The following is a 24,928-nucleotide window of genomic DNA, read 5'->3' on the forward strand; positions in this document are numbered from 1 at the left end:
CTAGGTGACTAAAAATTCTGTGAACCTGTGGAGACTGGAATGTCCTGGCAGCAAAGAGGCTAGGTTATCTATTGGAATCTTGGGTTGTGTTTTTGAAACAGGAAGTTAAAATGCTAATGTGCCCAAAAATAATCCCAAGTGTAAGTTATTTCTCCCTTAGAGAGAAATTCATAATTGCATAACATCTGATAAAGGTAAAAATATGACTGTCAATATACAATTATTCATGTGTTATGAATGGATGCATCAAATCTAATCTATCAGAACTGTCCTGACATGATCACTTCTATGATTTGGTTTTAATACCCAAAAGACTTTCATGGTGCATCAGTCAAGGTGATTTGCTGCTGTCTTGTCATGAGTAGTGATGAGAATACTTGATCCTTCTCTCTGTGTCAACCTCTGACCTCATTTATTTGAGTTCTGAGTTCTGAGGTTTACTCCTGGCATATCGTCAGTTCACATTCAACCTCACCTATAGCTCTAGCTTCTTAGTTATACTTTAATATATGTCTTATAAATTGTGATAATGACAGAGATGCCTGATGAAAGATATTTATTTCCAAATATCTAAATAAATTTCTTTTTATTTCAAAATGTAACATATGTAAATAAAATAATAAAAGTTTTATATTTAATAAGAATGGCATTGCTAAGTAACTTTGATGTATCCTAGCTTTCTAATTACCAAGCTGGTAAGGACAACTAAGATACTGGAAAATAGAAAGATTAGCCTATACCAATGCAATGGAAAGGTTTTTTAAAATGCAATGGAAACCTTTTTTTAAACTGTTGTTTTTCGTTTTGTTTTTGAGTTCCAATAGATTGTTTTTCTTCTTTTTCATAAATCTGTTATTGGGTACTCAAATTAACTAAATCTATAAAATCTACCAAGTTTATTAAGCATGCTTATCATTTTCTGATGAAAAGGAAGCTACATAGTATATGACAGTGTGATCAGGTTAAATCAGTTCCTAGGAATCAGGAGACCCAGTCCTGGAATAGTTTCTATTGTGTGATGTTAAACAGGTCACATAACTTCACTGGGATTTGGTTTCCTCATCAGGAATGGGAGAGGGTTGAATTAGGTGATCCTGTCTTCCCTTCCAGATTAGTAGTCTCACATTCTATTTTAGGGCCTCTGGGAAGGGCTTTGTGTTGTGGCAAAAAAATTCACAAGCTGGAATCTAGGGACATATTCCTTCTTCCATTTTTTATTTTTTATTTTCAATATTTCCTTCAAAATGAGGATAAAATTTAACTTATTTAACTTATTCATCTTTTGTTATTCCAAGGCACACCCAACCATGGGGTCAATGAGAAAATGTTCAAACATTTGTAAACAATCAACTTTCCTAATGTGAAGGCCAACTCAGCAGAATGTTAAACAGGGCAAGGCAATGAAAACAGTCTAAACCCTGGCTTGAACTCCTTTAAGAGGTCCAAAATTCAGTTTCTTTGTTAACTGTATCTTCTTTATCTCTGTTTCTTCCACAACCATCTTTTATTGCTTAAGGCAAAAAGAGTGGAGAAAGACAATGCAACTGATTCATTGAAATATAAACCTCAGCATAATGATTTAAACACTGTGACTCTATTAGGCTGATCACCAAGCAGGACAATCAGGCAACTTGACTCAACATCAAGTTGACTGCACAAACTGTGAAGGGCAACCTGATGTTTTGGGTGCCCAGGCTGAGCCTGTTGCTAAAAACAACTTACAATGTTGGTTGAAAAAGAATTTTGATTGTATTCACAAGCTGGCATACTCAGGCTGTGAATTAAATGAAGGTGGAAATGAATCCAGAGAGGTAAGCAAAGTACATCTTTTGAGTGTTTTTCCTGCCCTGGATGAACTTGAGGGTTAATTTTTGTATCTCTGAAGTTTTATGGGGATGGGAAAGGAAGCCCAGGGCTTGCCTAACATGGGAAGCTTAGTAAGAGACACACCCCTTCCATAAAACTGGGACGGCAAAGGACTATACTCTAATTAGAAGAGTGAACCAGAATAAACCTGCATGTACCATGCACACTGCCCCTCCCTAGGTATTTCAGGAAAAACTATCTGTATTAAACCTTGATGATAAGCAGAATTTTAAAAAATCTGAGAATTTCTAACCATAAACTAACCCTCATATGCGTGTGAAGACAGAACTCCTACTACCAGTAGCGGACCTGAAAAATCTTTTTTTTTTTTTTTTTTTTCAGTTTATTTATTTATTTTGAGAGAGAGAGCGAGCGCGTATGAGCACACATGCATGCATATGAGCAGAGGAGTGGCAGAGAGAGAGGGAGAGGAAGAATCCCAAGCAGTCTCTGCACTGGGGCTCGAACTCACGAAATGTGAGATCATGACCTGAGCCGAAATCAAGAGTTGGACGCTTAATTGACTGAGCCACCCAGGTGCCCTGGGCCTGAAACCAAGTCCAGTGATCCTAGACTGGTAGTGCTAAGGCACTTGACAGAAACAAGTAGGAATCTCTTTCACACCTTAGAGTCCCTGTTGATCAAGGCCCAAGGGACAGGAGCATTTCATTCAGAAAAGCAAAGCAAAACATGTAGATAGATGGATAGATAATTACATGTAAAGAAGCAAGATAGCAAGAGTGAGAGCCAACAGACAAGAGACAGAGAAGTTTGAAAATATTTTGGAATTAATAGACACATATGTTAAAAGAAGTATGAATTATAGATTTTAAGAAATAAAGAAGAAGAGTTTTTAAATTATAAGTAAGAAGCAAGCACAATTAAAACAGAATCAAATCAACCAGAGCATACAGAAATAAGACATAATAGTGAAATGAAGAATTAAATGTATGAATTCAATTGTGGGTTAGGCACAGTTCACAAAAGAATTAATACTCTAGAACTGAAGATATTATCAGTTCAATGAGGAAACAAGAAGGAAGGTAAAAAGGAGAGGATAAGAGAAGCTTAATGAGGATAAGAGAGGATAATGGAGGCTTAATCCAAAACAAATCTCATCAGCATCCCAGAAGGAGAAGACAGAATGGGGCAGCATCAGTTTCCAAAAAGATAATGGTTGAGAACTGATAAGAGATACCAGGAAAATTAAAGAAGCCCAAACAGGATATATAAAATGATATCTATACCTAAATGTATCATAATGAAATGGTAAGATTTTTTTAAAAGTCTTAAAAGCAGCTCTGGGGATGGGGGATATTGGGATGGGGGATGAGGCAGCAGAGAATCATAAATGGCAAATTGCAAATTGCAAAAAGTACAGAAACATCAAGTGATGAGCATTTTGAGGCTTTTGAACTTCCAGGGTAGAGTAATAACGTGAGTTATGGGAAAGGGGTGAGTAGGGAGGTTTAATAGGCTTCATACTTACCAAAGCTCTGCTGTGAACCATGAGGCCTTAGTTGTGCCACTTAATTCTCTGATGGTCCTATGATGTTGGTACAGGTATCCTCCTCTTACAGTAAAAAAAAATGAAACTGAAAGACGTTAATTTTTCAAGATCATACAGCTAGTAAGTGGTGAAAGTGAGTTTCACACCCATGTCCACTGGCCATGTCCACCCAGAGCTTGTGTGTAGGGGGTTTTGCTTTTTGCTTTATGGTTAGAAGGGACAAGAGAAAGAAGAGAGCAAGTGAAAAATGAAATAAAGCCACAGTGCCATCTCATAGGCGTCCATGGCAGAGTTACTGGGAAGAAGACAATTCTGAAGTTACCGTGACCTAAATGAACTTTATTGATTGATTGATTGATTGATTAAGGGTGCACATAGGCAGGGGAGGGGCAGAGGGAGAGAGAGAATCTTAAGCAGGCTCCTTGGCCAGCATGGAGCCTAACTTGGGACTCGATCTAACCACCATGAGATCATGACCTGAGCTGAAATCAAGAGGTGGACGCCTAACTGACTGAGTCACCCACGTAACTGACTTTTATAAAGCACAGTGGATCCTTAGCACTGACAGATTTGGCATTCCAATTTTCTGACATTTGAAATTGGTTACAAAGTCCATGACCTGTATTACTGTCTAAAGAGGACAGCCAATAGTAAAGTCTATGTTGCTCATTCATTTCTTAATTCAACAAATACACATTGAGCTCCTAATTGGGTCAAGGACTGTATGGGGTGCTGGGGATGCAACAGCCCCAACCCCTGCTTTCACGGAACTTATATTCTACTACAGGTCATGCAAAATAGGAAATTGTAATGAAATACATTGAGTGATAGGTAAAGTCAAGTTGAGATGTCAAAGAAAACATGTAGGTAGCAGACAGTTTTGTTGGGGGTGGGATGTGGGAAAGAATGATCACAAAAGTTTGAACTCTGAAGGACAATGGTGAAAAGTAAATGCACTTTGCACAACTTTGAGTTGTAAACTGTAAGGTTGCTTTGAAGGGATAAGATGGGAAGAAAATGTAACCTATTACCCAGCATCTTTGTCTCAACATGGGTTACAGCTTGGTTCCCACTAGTGTTCAGGTCACATCTTGTGGAAGGAAAGCTGGCCTGTCTGGGGGCTATTTCTTGAGAGGGAGAGGTGCTCTTTAGTGCAGGGTTGATTCTAAAGGACTGGCCCTTCCTCCCTTTTGCCACATAGAGACAGGTAATAGACGAATTTCACCCAATGACAAAGCTTTGGTAGTAATGGGCTAGTGGGTGCTTTGAATGTGAGGTGGCATTGGTTAATGTTGGTGTTTATAACTTCCACCATCTTCTAAGGAGGGTGGGTACTGGTAATGGAAGACAAACACAATGAAGCTGGGCCCTGCTGGAAGGGGCACCGCTGCTGGTAACCTAGAAGGAAAGGGGATTCTGGAGACAAGAAATGGAAAAATGCCTATGAGGAATTTTCAAGTGGTCAGCTGTAGAATATGTGCAGTTAACTCCCTCTCCCTTTTCTTCCCCTGAAATCTTGTTTAAGGTCCGCAGTTCTCAGCAATACTTTTTGTGAAGTGGATTTATTGATTTTTTTTTTTTTTTTGATGGAGAAGGATGTTGGGGAACTCAAAGAGAAGGACAAGGAAACAGATGAAATCTGGGTTACATTTACACATGTTCTCCTATTTTAAGCCCCCAGGGATACTTTTTCAACCCTAAAGGAGAGGGTGGGAAGATCGGATGCGCCTTGCGTAAAAACTAAAGAGGCTGTTTTCTCTAAAAACTCAGGATGACATTAGGATAGTACGGCTTAACCCAGATGCCAGCGTAAGACACAAACAGGGGAGAGAATCTTCCTTCCCTCTTTGGCCAAAATCAAGGCATGAACTGTGGAGCAAGCTTGCAGCAGTCTCTCTGAGCCCACAGTCTCTGCTCCTGACCAGCTGCACAAGCTCTGTCATAATAGTTATGTCAATAACTCGGGTATGTCAGGAGATACATCTTGGGCACGTAGACTTGCTATTGTGAACCTGGTTTTAAAGATAAGGAAACAGCTGCGGCGCCTGGGTGGCTCGGACTGTTAAGTGTCTCACTCTTGATTTTGGCCCAGATCATGATCTCACAGTTTGTGGGTTCTAGCCCCACCTCACACTGAGAAGCCTGCTTGAGACTGTCTCTCTGCCCCTCCCCTGCTCGTGCTCGTGTGCTCTCTCTCTCTCTCTCAAAATAAATGACCTTAAAAAAATAAATAAATGAAAAAGACAAGGAAATGGCGGGACAGAGAGGTTAAGAAACTTGCTCAAGGTTACCAAGCAAGGAAGTGACAGAACTGGGATTTGAACCCAGGTCATGTGACTACAGAGTCATGTTCCTCACCACCATACTAGATTGTGATTAAGAGGTGGCTTCTGGAAACCAGGCACCTGGGCTGATCCCAGGCTCCACGACTGTATTCAATAGGCTGGAAATAAACTGGACAAAACAAGGCATTTATCTGCTTTGCTCATCACTGTACACTCAGCAGCTGTTAAATGGTAAGTATTCAGTAAATATTTGTAGAATGAGTAAAATCAGATCTATCATTGCATACACAGGATGTCCTCTCTGATCCATGCTAAAATTCTGTACTCTGTAGAAGTCATTAGGACACACAAGCCAGAGCAGAAGTATTTTAAATTGTTTTGTTTTGAAAGATTAAAGAGAACTCTAATAGACTCAGGAATTAAAGGAACATGACATACCAACTTTATAGATGAGTAACCAGACCCAGAGTGTAAGGGACTCTCCCAAGTTCACACCATCAGTAGGGGCCAGGGTGGTGTTAGAACTGGCCAAACAAACACATTATCAGGGAGGGAGGGAGAGAGGGAGGGGAGAAAGTCAGGCTGTATTCAGCATGTCCAAAATGTAAAAACCACGAAATCTAAAAAAAAAAAAATAAGTGTAATTTCAGCATACCAGTAAGTTATGTGTCATTTAAAAACATTAAAGTGTTTTATGAATTACAGAATGAAAGCAGTGGTGGCCCGATGGTTTGTCTGTGCTTCTCTGTGCTTGGGCCTGGAAATCTGAATCCTGCTCAAGCCAGACCAGGAATTGCACTCAGATCCGTCACACCCCACTACCAGTCTATATATTCCTCTTTCCCCCTATTGCCACATGGAGCTGTTGTGCCAGGGCCTGACTTGCTTCTGAAGGAAATGCTCAAGGAGGGGTGGGGTACAGAGAAGGAATGTGTGTGACGGATCCCAGCCCATTATTCCTTTCTCCATGCTCAGGGAAGCCACAAGTGACACAAGCAAGAATGGAGCTCGTTAGTCATGTTCCTTGCCTTTGTCACATGTCCTTCCTCTCTTTTTCTCTTGCCTCTAACTTCCCTCTTCCCCTCACTTCCCAACCACAACAAACATACTTTACTCTGAAACTGCAGTCACATCACAGGATCCCTATAAACCTGATAATGTGGAGTAAACCTGAGTGATACATTTTCTGTTAGGAGCTCAGAACCATGGTATTCTGCTGTTCTTGAAGTGTGTGTTATCTTTCTTTTCTTTCCTTGTTTTCTAATTCACTCCTCTCTTAGGGGTTGTGGGTGTTAGGAGAGGAGGGCAACTGTAGGAGACTCTGTCAAAGGCCGGCCACCCTCCTGCTTTACTCCAGGGGACTCTGAGGGGGAGGCATTGAGTCACTCCCGCTCAACACTGGGTCAGCCCAGGAGGGCCAGCCCAGGAGGAAGCCTGTGGCACCTCCCACCAACCCTCTCCAAATCACTATTGACTTTTCTTTAAGCTTTGTTTACAAAAATTCCTGACTACAGATAATGGTCCAAGTCCTGGAACGAGGGATGGCTGCAGATTGGGTGGAGCCTCAAATACATACAACTTTAGGACCTCCTTTAAGAAAAAAATGACCTAAAATTAAAAAAAAAAAAAAAATTAGCATAGGACTTTAAAAGAAGGCTTTATAAATCAGGTCCCTTAAACTACATTAAACTAGCTACAACTATATTAGCTTCAGTGTAAATCCTGGGAGAGCTTTGGGACTGGAAGATTTTTATTTTATGACCATAAGTAAGTTATGAGGGCAAAGATTGTTTTATTTGACTTTTCCACGTCTCCAACATTTGGCCACAGCACTGCTCATGGTGGGTAATAGGTACTGGTCCATGAATTGTGTTTGTGTTCAAGAAACAATCAGATAGGCAGGCATTGTGCCAGAGTGATGGGATTACTCTAACAAAAGTGCTGTGGAAATGGTCTGCTCTGAAAGCAGTGGGAACAGAAAGAAGGAAAAGGTCAGTTCTATTTGAGGCAGAGCCATAGTGATCACAAAAAGCTTCAGAGACAGGTCGATCTGTGAATTGAGACTAGAAAGATGAGGAAAGGTGTGGAGATGGTGTTGAAAGGCATTTCAAGCGGAGAGCAGTGTGATTCCAAGCATGGAGGTTTGAAACCACATAAGGAGTTGAAGGAATTGTAAGTAGTTTGCTATGGATGGAGTATGAAGTGCAAGAAGAGGGACTGTTAGCAAGAGGTAAGGCTGAAAGGCAGGGAAATAGGAAATACTAGAGGGGGTTCACAGGCACCTGGACTTGAGCCTGTGAACCAGAGGAGCCACAGATGGCTTCAAAGGCAAGACGACAATGTGCATTTTTGTACTATTATTCCGGCACTTGTATGAAGAACCGATTGAGGCTGCAGGCAGCAAGACCTTAGGACCCTACTGCAATCATCTAAGTAAAAGGTCATGAGGGCCTGATCAGATGCTGTGGCGATGCCACAGGATCAGGCAGGGAACAAGAGAGGCTATGAAGAGGAAATTCATAGAATTTGATGATAGATGTGTTGAATGAGGATTAGGGTGAGGAAGAAAACTAGGGCAATGCTTTCAGTCCTGCTTTAAGCAGTTGGATGGGTGGGAGGGTGGTGGCAACAGGGAGTGAGGAGAGGGAGCAGACTCTGAGTGGGGAGGGAGTGAAGTCTCTTCTGCAAGTGTTAAATCACCGTGTTCTGGAATCACTCAAATGGTGAAATCCAATGAGTAAATAGACTCAGGGATGGGGCCAAAGAGATCATTAAAGTCAGGTTTGGATATGGATTAGCTGTCACCACCATATAAGTGGTAATGATTTAGGTGGTTGCCAATTGGATTACTGGGAGAGAACCTTCAGAGAGACAAAAGCAGGCAGCCCGGGATGGAGCACTGACATTCACAACAGGCAAAGGCCATTTCTGTATTTGCTCCCTTGGAAGTTTTGGAAAACTGCTACCTGTGTCAAATGGCACAAATGCTCCTGTGCCTTTTCCAAAGTATTCTACCAGCTTCTTCTCTTCTCTGGCTAAGAAATATTGAGCTGCTTCCTGGTTAAAAGCTTCCCTTTTCAAGTCTATACTCATATAATGGGTGCTCCAGCCCATATCCTAGTTTATTTTAATTGGTGCATTAACTGATCGGTTGATTTTTGTCTCCCTCTCTAGTCGGAGAGAGGTAGTCCCATGCTAACTCCAGTGTCTGACTCACTACAGATGGCCAGTAAATAGTTTCTGAAGTGATAACTGTGGATGGAAGTGGGTGCTGCAGGTGATTGCCTCCAGGCAAGAGAGCTAGACGGAGAGCCACTTAATTCCCCTGGGAGAAGTCAGTGCCGTTAGCTACTTAGTCCTACTACATAATGTGATAGCAATAATGCCATCCATGATAAGAAAAGTTATTTGTGCTTCAGCAACAGAACCGTCATTTCTTAAAATCAGGGTTTAATAAATCCTGTCATGTACCAACAATTGCACTACTAGGTATATATCCAAGGGAGACAAGTGAGAGGCACATGCACCCCAATGTATACAGCAATATTATTGACAATAGCCAAAGTAAAGAAAGGGCCCAAATGTCCATCAGTGGATGAATGGATAAAGAAAATGTGGTATATATATATACAATGGAGTATTACTTGGCAATCAAAAAGAATGAAGTCTTGTCATTTGCCACTATGTGGATGGAACTAGAGGGTATTATACTAAGTGAAATCAGTCAGAGAAAGACAAATATCATACGACTTCACTCAAATGAGGAATTTAAGATACAAAATAGATGAACATAAGGGAAGGGAAGCAAAAAGAATATAAAAACAGGGAGGGGGATGAAACATAAGAGACTTAAATACAGAGAACAAACTGAGGGTTGCTGGAGTGGCTGTGGTGGGGAGATGGGATAAATGGGTAAGGAGCATTAAGGAGGACACTTGTTGGGATGAGCACTGAGTGTTATACATAGGGGATGAATCACTGGAATCTACTCCTGAAAACATTATCGCACTATATGCTAACTAACTTGGATGTAACTGAAAAGTAAATAAATTTTAAAAAATGCTACAAAATACCAAAATGTATAAATAAATAAATAAATAAATAAACCAATCCTGTCAATCAATCCTGTCAATCAATCCTGTCATGTAATGTGTGGAGAGCTGTGTTTGCTTCCTGTTGGTTTTATTGAGAAATAAGTAGGATTTCCTGGCACTGGGTCATTAGGGCTTTTTTGATGCAGAGAATAAAAGGCCAGACTCTGGAGTCAGACTGCCTGGATTTGAATCCTAATCTGCCACTTACAAATGCGAGATCTTGGGGAGGTAACTTGACCATTCTGTACCTTACTTTCCTTATCTATAAAACGGCAGTCACAGCAGTAACTTCCTTAAAGAGTGATTGTGGAGATTATATAACTTAACATGTAAACAAAGTCTGGCACATATTAAGCAATCCCACTCTTGGCTATTATTATTGTCATCTGGTGGTTCTTTTACTTTAAGAACAGATTTCCACAGTAAAGCTTCAAATGTCCATACTTACTATCAATTCAATATGTCTAAATATGGAACTTTTAATTTTCCCTCCTAAAATCTTCACTTTAGTTTTCTTCATCTCAGTAAAACATAATGCTATCGTGCAATGGTTCAAACCATAAAATTTAAAACATAAACTGTAATGCCTCCCTTTCTTTACTGTCCACATTCAAGACATTTCCACCTGGTAAGCCTATCTCCCAAATAGAATTAAAATCTATCTGTGTTTCTTCCATCTCTAGTGACTCCACTTTAACTGCTGTTTACCTGGACTTCTGTGAGAGCTTGCTAGTTGGTCTTCCTGCTTTTATCCTTGCCTTTCCTCAATGTCCCTCATTTTTAAATGTACTAGGTATTAGACTAAAAGGTGAGCAAGTCATTGTCTCTAACATTGACTGTAAGTGAAGTATTATGGAAATGCAGAGGATGGAGTGACTGGTAATTTGGAGAATGAAATGCTTATTTGAGTAATATCTGAGCTGCTTCTTGAGGGATGAACAGGTTTATAGGATAGGAAAGAAGGGTATTTAGACAAAGGTAAGGGTATGCTCGAACAAATAAGGAAAGGAACAAGAACGGCAGGATTGTGGAAATGGATTGTTGAGCAACTGGAATAGTGGTGGGAGGTGGAGCTGGGAGGGTAGACTGATGCCTGATAAGGCAAAGCTGGGACGTCAAGAAGAAGGAAGAGAATAGCACTTTGAAGACTTTATTTCAACATTAGAGACATGAATTTTAAGAATATAATCAGGATAGTAGAAAGATGGAACTGGAGGCAGAGAGAGACATGGACTGATGCTATTTTAATCATTCAGGTGACAGGTGATGAGGACCTAGACTTGGGGAGTAACACAAGAAATAAAGTACTTCCACACTCCATTGGGTGACATTGGCCATTTTGTCCTAGCTAGGACAAAAGTTCCTTTCTATAAAATGAGCGTTTGGACTAGATAATCTCTATGGTCTCTTTCAGCATGATGATCCCTTATATGCCTTAGAATGTTTCTTTTGTTATAAATTTATCTATCCAGTTGCCCAAACATGGAGACATCATGCCGCCTACATCTTTTTTATCATGTGCATATAGATGAGTATATATAGAATGGACTGTAGAACAATTCAATTCAAATTCCAGATCCACCAATTTCTAGTGGTGGGACTCTGACAGTTATTGATGTGTCTATGTCTCAGTTTCTTCATCTGTAAAATAGGTAATGTAAAATAGATAATAACAGCACCAACTGCAAAAAGTTAGGAAGATTAAGTGAAACAATAGAGTTGAAGTATTTAGTATAGGGTTTGGTACATTGCGAGTGCCTATAAAGAGTGGCCATCACCGCTGTCATTACCATCACCCTTGTCATCATCATCATCATCATCATTCTTACTACTATAGAATGCTTAACACCTAAGAAGTACATAGTACATTCCTGATGAGTGATTGGATAAATGAAGTAAATGAGAATAACAGTTCAGGTAAATTATATGAAATAAATCTCTACTTAAGTTTTTCCTTAATTATTTAACTAAGATTTGTAATAATTTCTATACAGTGGATTAGCAAAACTAAGTCTCCCATGCAAATCTCCACCTTGCTATATTCAGGAAGTTTCATTTGGAGTGACATATATGATGAAGTCAGAATAGATGAGATTACGTGGCAGAATGGTCTGGTTTTTGTGATACTCTTTCTGATATTTTTTCTGTTTTTGAAAATCAACAATAATTAAATTCTTACAAATTTCTGTTTGTCGTAATTTTTCACATATCATCCTGTTGGAAGGTTTTACATCATTCTTGAGCTTGAACTATTTGTGTGGATATAATAGGCTGGCAATTTCCAGATTACATAGCTGCTTTAGTTAGAATGAGTTGCTATTGTAGTCAACTCTGGCTTTTTCTGCTTAGCTCTTTTAGAAGTACATGTTATTATACATCTTCCATTACTATGTTCTTCTTTGCTTTATGTTTCTTCCTTTTGGAAGGATTTCAGAATGGAGATAATGATATAGTGCCACATAAAACTATCCCGTCAATTGCCAATGACATCACCTCTGTCTGTAAGACAGGAAGGAAAAGCGGATGTTGACATGGGTGATGTCTGGAACAACATAACATTGGTCCATAAACATCAAGTGTCTTCAGATCTTAAAGTGAAATTGATAATACAGCAACATTAATGTTTGGAAATGGCATTGTACCAATCGTAGGATAATACTGCCATCATAAATCTAGTTTAAAAGCTCTGTAATCTGTTCTTTGAAGAAAGAACACATCTTTGAAGGAAAAAAAAAATGGACACTATTTTGGCTTTTAAAATACTTCCTGTATTTCATTACACAGTCACTAGGTCCCCTTCCAATTTTAATAATCTGTGAGTGTGTGAACCAGACTGATGCCATATCGGACAAATCTGCCATGATGAGTACTTGATGACATGAAGCCTTCTTGAGCACAGTCCTTTCCTCTCTCCCTCCACCCAACACACACACATTCTTTTTGTTTAATCATACCCTTAAGTACATCCTTGGAGCATAATGTCCTTGGTGTGCTCTGGAGATGTGACCATGACAAGCAACTATTCTCGAACATCTTCTTCCAGGGGGTCTACAAGCACATACTCCCCAGCCTTTAGGGGTATAAAAGCAGGTCCTATGGGAGGTGATGTTGTTGAGATCTACTGGGATTAAGGACATCTACTAGTCTTGCAGCCACATAAGACAGACCTCTGTCCATAAGTCTCCTTCGTAAACCATTTCTTGTCAAGCTGGATTTGTTGGCCTTTTTCTTCAGTCCTATGGCTCTTTCAGCTTTGGAGGTTGTTTTGGAGGTCCTTTTCACTGAACAGTGAATTTTGAAAACCTCCCTAAGATATTCTGATTTTAGTTCTTAACCTCTTGAAAAGAATTTTTCGTTCCAAAACATTTTTGTCACATGTTTAATTTTAAATACTTTGAAGTATAGATTATTTAGCAAAGCACAAAGTTTTCAATTATGCTACAGGAAAAGAAGCTAATCATTTCAGTTTTCTGAGATGGCATCACTTCATCTGTCAAATGCAAATTAAATAAAAAAGACTATTATTCCTGTCAACAAGAAAATAACTGTTGGCAAAGATTGCGACTGCATCTGTGGCACATATTGATCGCTTGCAGGAAGGTTGGGTCTTCTTAGTACTCACTCAGCCATCACCACCTTCCCAGAAATTAGGGAAGTGGGCTTCTGGGAGTCACTCTTTTGACAAAGTTCCCCATTCTCTGCTCTGTTAGCAGAATTTGAAGGAGGCCAGCTGGTAGCCACGGTATGTGCTTGGGATGGGGGTGGGAGGAGAAGGCATGGTGACAGAGAGAGGGGCAGGTGGTAATGGGGGAGGGAAGGGACACTTTGGGGTAAACTAGGGTTGACGATTTATTATACAGTGTTCTAGCAGGCAGACCATGCCTGCCTTTTCACATGGGAAGACCAGACAGCTCTGTGTCCTACTGTCCTCTTGTCTTGCCCTCTCAAATCTATCTTCTTCAGTGCTGCCAGAATAAACTTCCTACCAAGAAGACTAGGTCATGCCAACTCCTTGTTTAAAGTCCTTTAGTAGTGCCCCATTGTTGCCCTAGAGCAGGAATCAGCAAACCGCGGCCAAAGGGCTAAATTTGGCCTAACACCTATTTTAGTACAGACAGTGAATTACAAATAGTTTTTCCATTTTTAACTACTTGAAAAAATTTTTAAGAATATTTCATGACTTGTGAAAATTATATGAAATTCCAATTCCAATGTTCATAATTAACATTTTATTAAGGCATGCTCACTTATTTCATATTGACCAGGCTGCTTTTGCAGAGTTGAGTTGAAAACATATGGTTCTCTAACCTAAAGTAGCTACTAACTGGCCTCTAAAAAAAAAAAAAAAAAATTGAACCTTCCTTGTAGGATAAAACCCACTGCTTTCTGATTCTCACCTTAGCATCTGGGGATAACACAGAACTGCCTGGAGTATACCCCGTCTGTCTGGAGTACAATCTTGCTCTTGGCTGTACTCACCTCTAGCAGTTACTTCTACTCAGCCTTAAGATATAACTGTGCCATAAATTCTTCCAGAAAGCTTTCTGTGAGGATCCTCCCACACGTAAGGTTGGATTATTTTTGCTATTCTCATGATACTCTGTATAATCCTATCAGTGTTCTGGTCTCCTTACACTGGACCCTCCTTTAGAACTATCAGTTCCCTGGAAACATTTTATTCACTAATATATCCCACATCAAACATTGGGTAGGGAACAATGATAAAAAATAAAGATAAATGATAAAGGATTGCGGATTGATTGATGAATGAATCCATGTCCCCTTGACAGCAGTTTCTGGAGCTGCCAATAGAAGGGCTTTATGTGCCTCTGTCAAAAGTAGTACTTTCTTGGGGCGCCTGGGTGGCGCAGTCGGTTAAGCGTCCGACTTCAGCCAGGTCACGATCTCGCGGTCCATGAGTTCGAGCCCCGCGTCGGGCTCTGGGCTGATGGCTCAGAGCTTGGAGCCTGCTTCTGATTCTGTGTCTCCCTCTCTCTCTGCCCCTCCCCCGTTCATGCTCTGTCTCTCTCTGTCCCCCAAAAAATAAATAAACGTTGAAAAGTAGTACTTTCTCAAAAAATTACTAAGTGTCCACCTATTGGGATATACCAGTCTCCTTTCTAGGCCTTTATTCTTAAACTGCAAAGAGTCTAAAAGCCTTAGACTGCGGTGAGCCTATTTATATTAGCTTTCCACTTGGGGAGAGGTTTTGAGATTGCTGTCACTTTAAATCCAATTCTAGGTATATTCATTGTGCCAAGACAGGACACAAATGCCATTCAATGTTATTAAACTTACTGGCTGCTTACACTGATAAAATTTAATGTTTCCCTTTGTCAGAGAAATTAAAAATCAGAACAAGCATTGCCTGTTGATTTTAATTCTGATGTCTTCATGAAAGCTCCAATTTTATCACTGATTACTTCAAATAACAATAACTGAGGGAAAAGGGGAATTTAATGCCTAAAGGGAGATTTCTGAAGGTGGATGCAATGCACATGTTTTATGGAAATATTTGTGCCATAAATATCAATGTCTTCATGGTAGTAAAAATATTTGTTTCATACTTAGGGCTAAAATTCCCACCCCACATATATATCCCTTCTTTTTTTTTTTTTTTTTTTTTAAATCTTGGAATGGACCAATTTTAATGTGCTTTGTTTTAAGAATACTTTTATAGCAGGGTAACAGTGAAATAAAAACGTTACAAATTCTTTTGAAACTTCCTCAGGCAAAATATATATAGAATTTATTCATACCTCTGGACATTTTTTACATGATAACATTTTAGACCTTAGACAGTAAATTTTTATTTCTTTCTTAATGTCTTCCTTTTTATGCAAGATGAGAAACCCAGATACTTTGCTTATGCAAACATATTGTGGAAGAACCAGTTGAGTCTCCATTAGAAATGATTTTCAGACACCACCACTGGAGAACAGTACAGGACATGAAATCTCTGCCGTCTTATTTGGTTATTTTCAAGTTCATGCTGGACATGGGGCTTGGCTTAGCTGAGCATTGAAGTTTGGCTGTTCTATCACAAAACCAGGGTTCTTTTTCCTCTTATCAGCCCTCTAGTAGTTATCAACTTCAAGAAATTACAGGCATTTTGTATTGTTAATAATAGAGCTGTAGTCACTGTAGATGGAAATCGGAGAGAGATCATCCGAAATCAAGGACAAAGAGACATTTAAGTGGTATAAAGGCCCAAATAATACCAAGTTTTAGGAGAATATGCAATCCTCTCCCCTCTATTTATTTTAAAAATATTATTCTTCTCCGTGTTATGTACTAGTCTGACAGAAATCTGGGATATGAATAACATGTAGATCAACAGGAAAAACTACCACGTCAATCTCTTGAAATGAAGTTAGTCCTGATAGGTCAAAGATTAGCCTCAGGAGCTGCAAAGCTTCTGCTAACTTCCGTTTTGGTTTTCTATACTGCTTTGAAAACGGTTGCTCCATAGAAGAGGGAGTAGGGGCACTGCAGTGTACCTTCCCTAGTTTAGGATGGATTTTTACCTTCCAATACATGCTGTGGTGAATTAATACCCCTGCAGAATTCACCTATAGCTCACTTGTCTAAATAAATATTTTTTTCTAGAAAAGATGGTGCTGAAGAAAAGGCTAGAGAGAATCCTATCTCTACCTCTGAAAGTTCATAGTAATGTAGACAGGGTTCTTCAAGGGCGATTTGGGCTTAAATAAGATTTTGCCTCTGTCTACATTGTTGGAGAGGAAGACATTTTCTCTGCCTTTCCAAGTCCTTCTAGTTGCACTAAGAATCAAAATGATTCATGCCACATAGGCATGAAATTCCAAAGACAGGTAAAATGAAGTATTCTGTTATTCTGACCTTAAGAGAAGGGGTTCGGGGGTTGGGACTTTGAAAGGAAGGAATGAAATTCACAGGAAGATGAAAAAGAGTAAATATTTAGTCAATAAGTATTAACACATACTTAGGACATAGAGAAGAGTTTTAACAGATTTTATTAAATTCCTTCTTGTTTACCACCTCTAGTTCATATTATAATGTAGTTATCTGTGGTGATCAATCTCTTCCTGGAGCTGGTACTCTGTCTAAATTCTTTTTAGGCAGTTGAAGGGGAGGTAAAGAGCTTTTCTTGAATCTGCTGGGGTTTTATGGCTTTTAACTCAAAATAATCTTCATGCCAAAGTGACCCATCATGGGGATGGCCTGCCCTTGGTCCTTACAACATACCCCATTATAATTTATATGGTAATTTAGGGCAAACCTCACACATATTCAAATCATCATGGTAATGCTGTCATGCTTTATAAAGCTTCTTCAAACTCTCAAGTAAGAAACATAAACTGAAATCCTTGAAGAGGTAAATGAAGCTTTTTCCTCTTGGGGGGAGATGGGAGTGGAGGAAAGTTCATGAAGACTGGTGACAGAAAAGCCAAAGAAAAATAAGTCACCATATAGCAAATCTTCACTATAACTTTAGAAATAAGAAAAATACCACAGCGAGATTCTTTGGAGGCATTTCCTCTTTAAGTGCCTTTTATGTAATTACTTGATTTTTATAGAGAGACTGCCAGATCCTTTCCAGAAATATAAACTGTCACATTTTATAAGGCTGTAAATAATGAAATGCCCCTTTGTGGAAAATACTGCCCGATTAAATTTCAGAAGTCACAAATCTTGTTTTCCAGAACCACTGAGGAAAGGGGAGTGGTTTGTACTAGTTTTGGTACTAAGAGAGTGGGGAAACTGACTAGTTTTGAAGCCGCTCTCTTGTGTTCTTCTCTTTCTCCTTGCCTCAGGCTGTCTATTGGCTCTATGTGGAAATAACATTACCTACTTCTAAGCATGTTTTGAAATGTATAGTGAAATGTATAGTCTACAAAGCACTAGGAATTCCTCAGAAAAAAAGGGAGTTTTCTATGGCATTAGTATCTTAAGACAATATAGTGTTACTACTCTTAGGTCATTTTAATCTTTAAAACAGTCCTCATTTTTGAAGTATGTTACCTGTGCTGGCCCTTTAAATATATATATATATATATATATATATATATATATATATACACACACACACACACACACATATATATATATAATCAGAATGTCAAAAACAGCCATTCTATTCAGAATTTACCAGAAAAAAAAAAAGAAATAAAAGACATAAAGTATGAAAAAGCTGTGCTGTATGATACCAATTGACCAGAGAGCTCACATTCCAGCTGATTAGTTTTAATATTATATAGGAAGAGCCATTTTTGGAATGACAAACATGATAGATTCTCTGAGTGAGTCCAGAGCAACTTTACAAATACAACCAACATGTTATCAGGTCATATTACATTGGCTGTGCTTGTGCTTATGACTAATTTTTAATATAATATGCGGAAAGAATTAGTAAAGAATAATATTAATTTATGTTTGGATCCCAAACTTCTTAGTTTACATGTCAAGTTGATCATATCTTTAGGGAAGCTTTTTTCTAAAGTTTTTAAGTAACAGTTAAAATGTTGCCAATTGGCATGAAATTCTTTTGATGTGTCTGGAACCTTATATTATGGAAACTAAAATTTAAAAATAGGTAGTAGATAAGATTAGTAATGTAATGTACGTAATATAATTATAATAATGTAATTAACAATATAATGTATATAATAATATATGTCAATGTTTGGATTTAGAGTATATCAAATCCAATTTCTTTGGGGTGAAAACTAATTCAAATAATATTTTATAAGGAAAAATGAAAACACTCTTTAAGTTGATTTTCAAGTTATTTTTTATTACTAATACAAAATGAATTTCAGTATGTAGCTTTCAAATACAGTCTTTTGGGATAAACACAGTTGGAAATATCAATCTAATTAGTAGAAGAACCTAGTCATTTTTAATAGAAAAGTGTGGACAGTGTAGATACTTCTACTTTGAATAGAAATCAAATGTGAAAATCTACTTTCTCTTAAAAAATGAATATTTCTACAGTTCCTCTCTAATTATAATAGCTAAGCCTATTTGATACAATATTTTACCCAAAGTTTCAATTCATTAGTACATATATATGCTTGAGCCCTAACAGGGTGGCCTCTTCCAATGTGAGTGATGGTGCCAGAACATAAAAGAGATATATTCAGAAATAAGTGGACTAGAATCCATGCGTTTTTAAAATTCAAGATACTAGACAAAATCTAAATCATTTTAAGAGCAGACACTTCACACACATGCAGTGATGTGGTATTTAAACTCAAGATGGAGAAAAGGTGACAAATTAGTGTCCCTATGACAGACATACTGTAATATTTTAGGGCATGATTTTTAATCCATGGTAAAACAGGAACTCTGTCTACCTATGTGATTGCTAGTAGTAGAAAACTATCTTAACAAATGTGGTATATATTTATAAGCAAGAGCTCTTCTAAAAATGCTGTTTTTATCATATAGATTCAAGGTTTTCTTACTCATAGGAATCAGATCTCAGCGTGGCAGGTCTCCGTCTCACACATCAGCTTGAATGTAAGCAATCTAACTACTTCTTTTTAAGTAACCTGGAGATAAATACCCACAATACGTTTTGTGATGATTTGACATTGGCACTTTTGCTTTGCAGAATTCTATCTGCAAAGTGTGACTTCTTGAAACATCAATTTCTAATAAAAATAGGAGATGTTCATTTCTTTGTGAGCGAAGACTGTACAACTTTCCTGCCATGTATTGCTTTTCTCTTGATGTCTACAATAAACTCAGATAGCTTCAAACAAATGATAATTTTGATCTAGCACATGAAAAAAGAAAATGGCTGTTTTATTATAATAATATTTAAGTTTAAAATATCTGTTTTTTATTTTGAGTCCAGTGGAAGTTTTAGTGAATAATATAATGTATATTAGTTTCTGGAGTTGGAGTATATTAAATCTTAGGAGTAATGGAAATCACTTCTAGCATTTATAAAAGAAAGCAACAATATAGGATCTGATCCTGTCAGGCAGTGTTTTCTGCTAAATGACCCTTAGATTAAGACAGTGACATCTAGAATGATTCAGCCAAAATAATTAAGTTTGAAGCAAATAAGACTTTAACGTGGGGGATTCCTGAGAATTTGCTGACTAATATACCAGGCATTATTTTGTAGGATGCCATAGAAAGTCTTAGGAGTCTATAATTATATTTTATAGTTTGAGAGAATTAACAGCATATAAATTTAAGAAAATTTAGCACTACAATGTTAGAAAGTATTTATCTTTTCTTTTTAACTAAACAAATTAGTACCTGGTTGGATCCATCAATAAAAGAACTTATAATTTCTTCAAACTTTTAATCTTCTATTTCCAAGATAAGGAATCACTTAATAGACAGGAAATTTTTTTCTTTTTTCAGTTTTATTCTGTGAAAGACACCATTATGATGATAAGTTCAAGAGCTAAAAGGTCAAACAAAGCAAAATAATCACATTTAAAAATCTAACAAAGTTTTGAATACTCAAAATGTTTTTTTTTTTTTTATTTTAAAATCCTCTCAATTCTTGTTTATGATGTCAAATGCTTTGAATTTCCTTGTAACAAATACTTTGTGGGTCTGGCAGTAAGGAGCAGGTGTTTGATTGTCTCATGGTCGTGCTAACAAGGCATGGGTCATGAAATTGACCAAGCAGCTGTTCAGCTTCCTTTGAACATCCTAATGATGGCCTTCTAAAGAAACACTACTTGTTGCATAGGCTCCTGCGGCATGTTTTCTTTAACTAAATAAATGGTCATGACCTACAGTTGCATAATAACAGACACATCCATCTACCACTTCCTTAAATCCATTAATAGTTTTTTTCTTCACATCAACCCTCACTCCATGTAACACGTAGCACAAAACCAGTCTCCCAACAATTCCTTTTGGACCTTTAATTATACATGTAGTGACACTGATGAGCTAACCCACTCCTAAAGTAATCTTATATTTATATAATGAACATCAAAACTGAATAATGCACCAAAGGCCATTCTACCAATGAGAGAATCCCAGAATATCAGGTCTGTGAAAGATATAAGAGATTAAATAATCTGATCTTCCATCTGACAAATGAGGATACCTGAACCCAGAGTCTATTCTGGTCTTGGGCTGCTGGCTTTAAATAGATTAAAAATAAATTCTCTACTCAAGTCTTTCTATTCCCCATACATTACACAATTTGCCTCAAAAGTTCTTCTGAGTTGTATAGTTATCTTACTCTTAAAGATTTCTTTCTTTCTGAGAACACCCATATTTCAAATCTAAAAAAATCCAGTTTCATTGGATTTTTGAAAATGTTTCAGAGAACTTCTGAAAATAACATCAAGGAAATCCTTTTTAAAAATAATTATCATTCAATGGCATGCTCTCATTGAAAACTTCTCCAACATTATATTCCTTGCTATTACTGCTAATGACAATTAGTACATCATATTTCATTAATCCCTTCCTGGTCTAAGACACATAGGGGAATATACACAATTTCACTTTCATTGAGCAGTGTTTAGTTGCTTAGACTACCCCATATTAATGGAATAAATGGAATAAAGATTATGAATTAGATATACATGCCAGCACATCAAGGCAGAAAATTAACTTTTTCCTCTAAGAAATTCTCTATCATGAGCAGACTCACATGTGCAAGGAAGAGATCACTCACATGTGCATACACACACACACACACACACACACACACACACATAAACTCAAAAAAATGACTTCTGAGAACAAGCCAAGACCAAAAGTGCATCTAAATCTACTGGAAAAGTGAAAAGTCCTACAAAGGAACATTTAAAAACTACTATTACAGATGACACATGATAGTTCTTCTAAACTTCATGTTTAGCGTCTCCATCCCCTTGGGTGTGGGTTGTAGTTGTAATCAGCTATTGAAAGACAGTAATCTGACCTAGTTTCCATGGACATTATTTCAGAATCATTTCTGGAAGGCTGCCTATAATATGCATATGAGACCTGTGAACCATATTGGGAGTTGGTGGGCATATTATTATCAGGTAAGGATGCAACATTATACTCTTGCCTTGCGAATGAGCCCATACTGGCCTTCTGGGCTTGAGGAACACAGGACAGTCTCTTATTCCAATCATCTGAGGGCCCTGGGAGCACCTTCCTCCGAGCTGCTGAGACCACATTTGCCACAATGGATTCTTGGATGTTTCTGGGCTTAAAGGCATCATCCACTAGACCAAGAGGAGACTTTGCTGCTGCTTCCCAAGGAGTTAGTCTCTTGTTTGCTTTCTCTAGCCCATCAGTTGGTTTGCTAGAGTAGCTATAAGCAGGCTGGTATATCCAAGGAGATGTTGTGGAGATGGTGGGTGGGACTGGTCTTCCAGGAAGAGAAAGGGAGTGTCCAATCTCCTAGAAACAATGAAAATGTTAGTATATCTCATTCATTTTTGTTTGTACTGATTGACTATTATTCCAAAGTAATCTTGGCAACATCATTGAGCACTGTAAAAATCAAATCTCCAAAATGCTTAGTCCTAAAGCCAAGACAGGCTGCTTCTGCCTGGTGTATTATTATCTCTGGTCTGGGACTTGGTCTTCACTTAGGACTTCATTGTTGCTCTCCATCTCTAAACTCATAGCTACAATCACTACCATCTCTCTTAGGCACAACCACCACCACATGGACTCTGTTATTACTGGGAGCCACCCTTACTTATCTGCCCTCCACATATTCATATCAACACACACAGCCCACCCTTATTCAGGTCCTGTTTTCCTGGTACAAAATAAACAAAACATATTGACTACCCCAGAAACAGGCCATGAACTACTGGGCATTTTCCTTTTCCCAAGTGACTTTCAATCTGTTATCTTACTTTGGTCCACCAAATACAGGAAAAACAAAAACAAAAACAAAATCCCAAAAGCTACTTAGCTGTATTTAATATTGCTGATCTAATGGAGTGGATGGTCTTTTTCTTTTCAAAATCTATTTATACAGTGCTGAAGATTATGTGTATCTTTATTACCTATGCATGGGAGATTGCCCATATCTCAAAGAAACATTCTTGCCACTTGTTTCATTTGCATTTTGCTTCCTTTTATGCATATTATATTCCTTATTTCTTTGAGAGTTTGTGTCCCTGCAACATCCCCTTGTGTATGTTAAATATTTGGTTTGTCAGTATGAAGAAATATAATTTATAGGAAACTCTTGTATTCTCTCTTCTTTTGTCTCTTCTGTATTTCTAGGAACCCTGAAGACTAGTTATCTACTTGACTTCTTCACACATTTCCTTCTGCATGAAACCTCTTAGACAAACTTCTGGCAAAAAGTGGCAAATGTACACCTAGGGGAAATGAGTCAACGTTGAAAGTATTGTATAACATTGTGTGTTTCTGGAACAAAAAGCACTGCCACGCTTAAAAATGCATCCAGATTTCATAAATGGTTTCAACAGCTTTTCTTTCTTAACCAGTTCTTAAATTTTAAGTGAACACCAACATCTGGATTTGACAAACTGTCTTAGATTCAAATGGTTTGCTTTTTTTTTCCCATTAGACACACAAAGAAGGTAGATGGCTCATTCTTGGCTTGCATATCAAGAATAAGGAGGTTAATATAATGAATCTGGCCTCTCTCTTTTTTACCATTAAAATTTCAGTAATAATGGTTGAATCCTAACAAAAACTTGTTTTCATTAATCTCTTTATCCTAATCTAGATCTAATAATAGTTCTCTGGAGTATATAATCAGGGAGGGGGAACAAAGCCATTTTTTAGTCACCATCTTGGATTTGATTTTCATTTCACATTATTTATGCATTGGTTTCATTCATTTAACAAAAATTTTGTTGAACACCTAATATTTTCCAGGCACATTCATCTATGAGTCTGGAAACACCAAGATGATTTAAATGGAGTCCTTGCCCTCAGGAAACATACAACAAAGTACTGTTTTTAGCTTTGCCGTGGCAAGGTAGTCAATCATGGAAGGTCACTTTAGAGAAGAGACTCTTTACCTATCTTGACAGGATCAATAGGGAATTTTCTAAACTGTGAGAAATATTACTATTCAATATGATAAAGAAATATTTAGCTCTGGTCTCTCATGGTATATGTCTATGTCTCCCTTTTGTCCTTACTAATGGAAGAAAGAGAACACATTGGTCTATAGAGTCTGTGAAGTTTTCAAATTCCAGTGATACCTGCTTTTTGTGATCTTTGATCAGATATAACACCTCATGGACCTGTTTTAGTCAGGTCTTTAAAACAATAGAGACTTGAAAGGATGTTAATAAAAGGATCTAAGACTCTATAGAAATGTAGGAGGTGATCCTGAATATACATATAGGTGACTAACATCACTGGCTAATGAGTACAAAAGGAAATAATTATCAATATATGTGGAATAATTATGTACAAATGGACACAAACATTTCAGTGATAGGACATCCAAAACACTGGATGAAAGTGAAAATTTTATTGTCCATTTTTTCTCTCACCTTCTTACCTTGAAGATCTTCAGAAGAATGGAAACTTAACAGAAATCAGTTCAAAAACATTGTTGAATGATATTCCAATAACAAAGAGATCAGAGATTTTGTTTTTCAGCTAAGGCATAAATGTTCATCAGTTGAACATGTGAGCAAAAAGTAGAACTCTGAGGTATGATACTGAAAGAGTTAAGTCAAGGCTTTCTGAGGAAAAATTTTAAGTAGCATTGAAATTGAAAAAAAAAAAAAATCTCCTGTAGAAGACACATATGCCAAATATAGTGAAGGTCCTGAAGGAAGAGTACAATTACCTCAATGAGAAAAATGACTATTGCTTTTCTACATATTCCTCAGACTGACAAACATGCCTTCATAGTCCTTTAAGCCAACAATAGCACATAACTCACAAATTGTCACGGAGACACAGAGGTGGCATAAATAGTTCTTTAGGTACATTGTTGTTTCTCTTTGTGCCTAAAATATTGCAGTCCTCTAGTCCCTGCCTGCCTGCAAACCCCTAATTTTAACATATTTCCCCAAAGCAATTTTCACATCTTGTTCCTTGGTACAATTTCCTCCTGCTCTCTGTCCCAAGGCTCATGTTGTTCTCTGCTTGCCTGGCTAAAGGAAGCCATATGATATACCCTGAGCCAGAAATGACCAAAGGGACCTGAAAATAACAGAGGTGTTTCTTCTATTCTGGAGTTTGAATGTCTGATG

The 24,928-nt window shown here is 37.9% G+C and overlaps 1 protein-coding gene across 2 annotated transcripts in view; it reads right to left on the minus strand.

Moving 5' to 3' along the window:
* Nucleotides 1-18,510: 18,510 nt before the first annotated feature.
* Nucleotides 18,511-24,928, minus strand: part of SYNPO2 (synaptopodin 2) — a 179,895-nt gene continuing 173,477 nt past the window's right edge. Inside the window, exon 5 of one of the 2 annotated variants that reach the window (XM_045468969.1) lies at nt 18,511-22,121. In XM_045468969.1, coding sequence (XP_045324925.1) covers nt 21,585-22,121 — 537 coding nt within the window. In that variant the 3' untranslated portion in view covers nt 18,511-21,584. The remainder of the gene's footprint in view (nt 22,122-24,928) is intronic. The other variant, XM_045468972.1, reaches the window with a different exon arrangement.

The sequence above is a fragment of the Leopardus geoffroyi genome, chromosome B1, assembly GCF_018350155.1.
Source record: "Leopardus geoffroyi isolate Oge1 chromosome B1, O.geoffroyi_Oge1_pat1.0, whole genome shotgun sequence".
Classification (NCBI taxonomy): Eukaryota; Metazoa; Chordata; class Mammalia; order Carnivora; family Felidae; genus Leopardus; species Leopardus geoffroyi.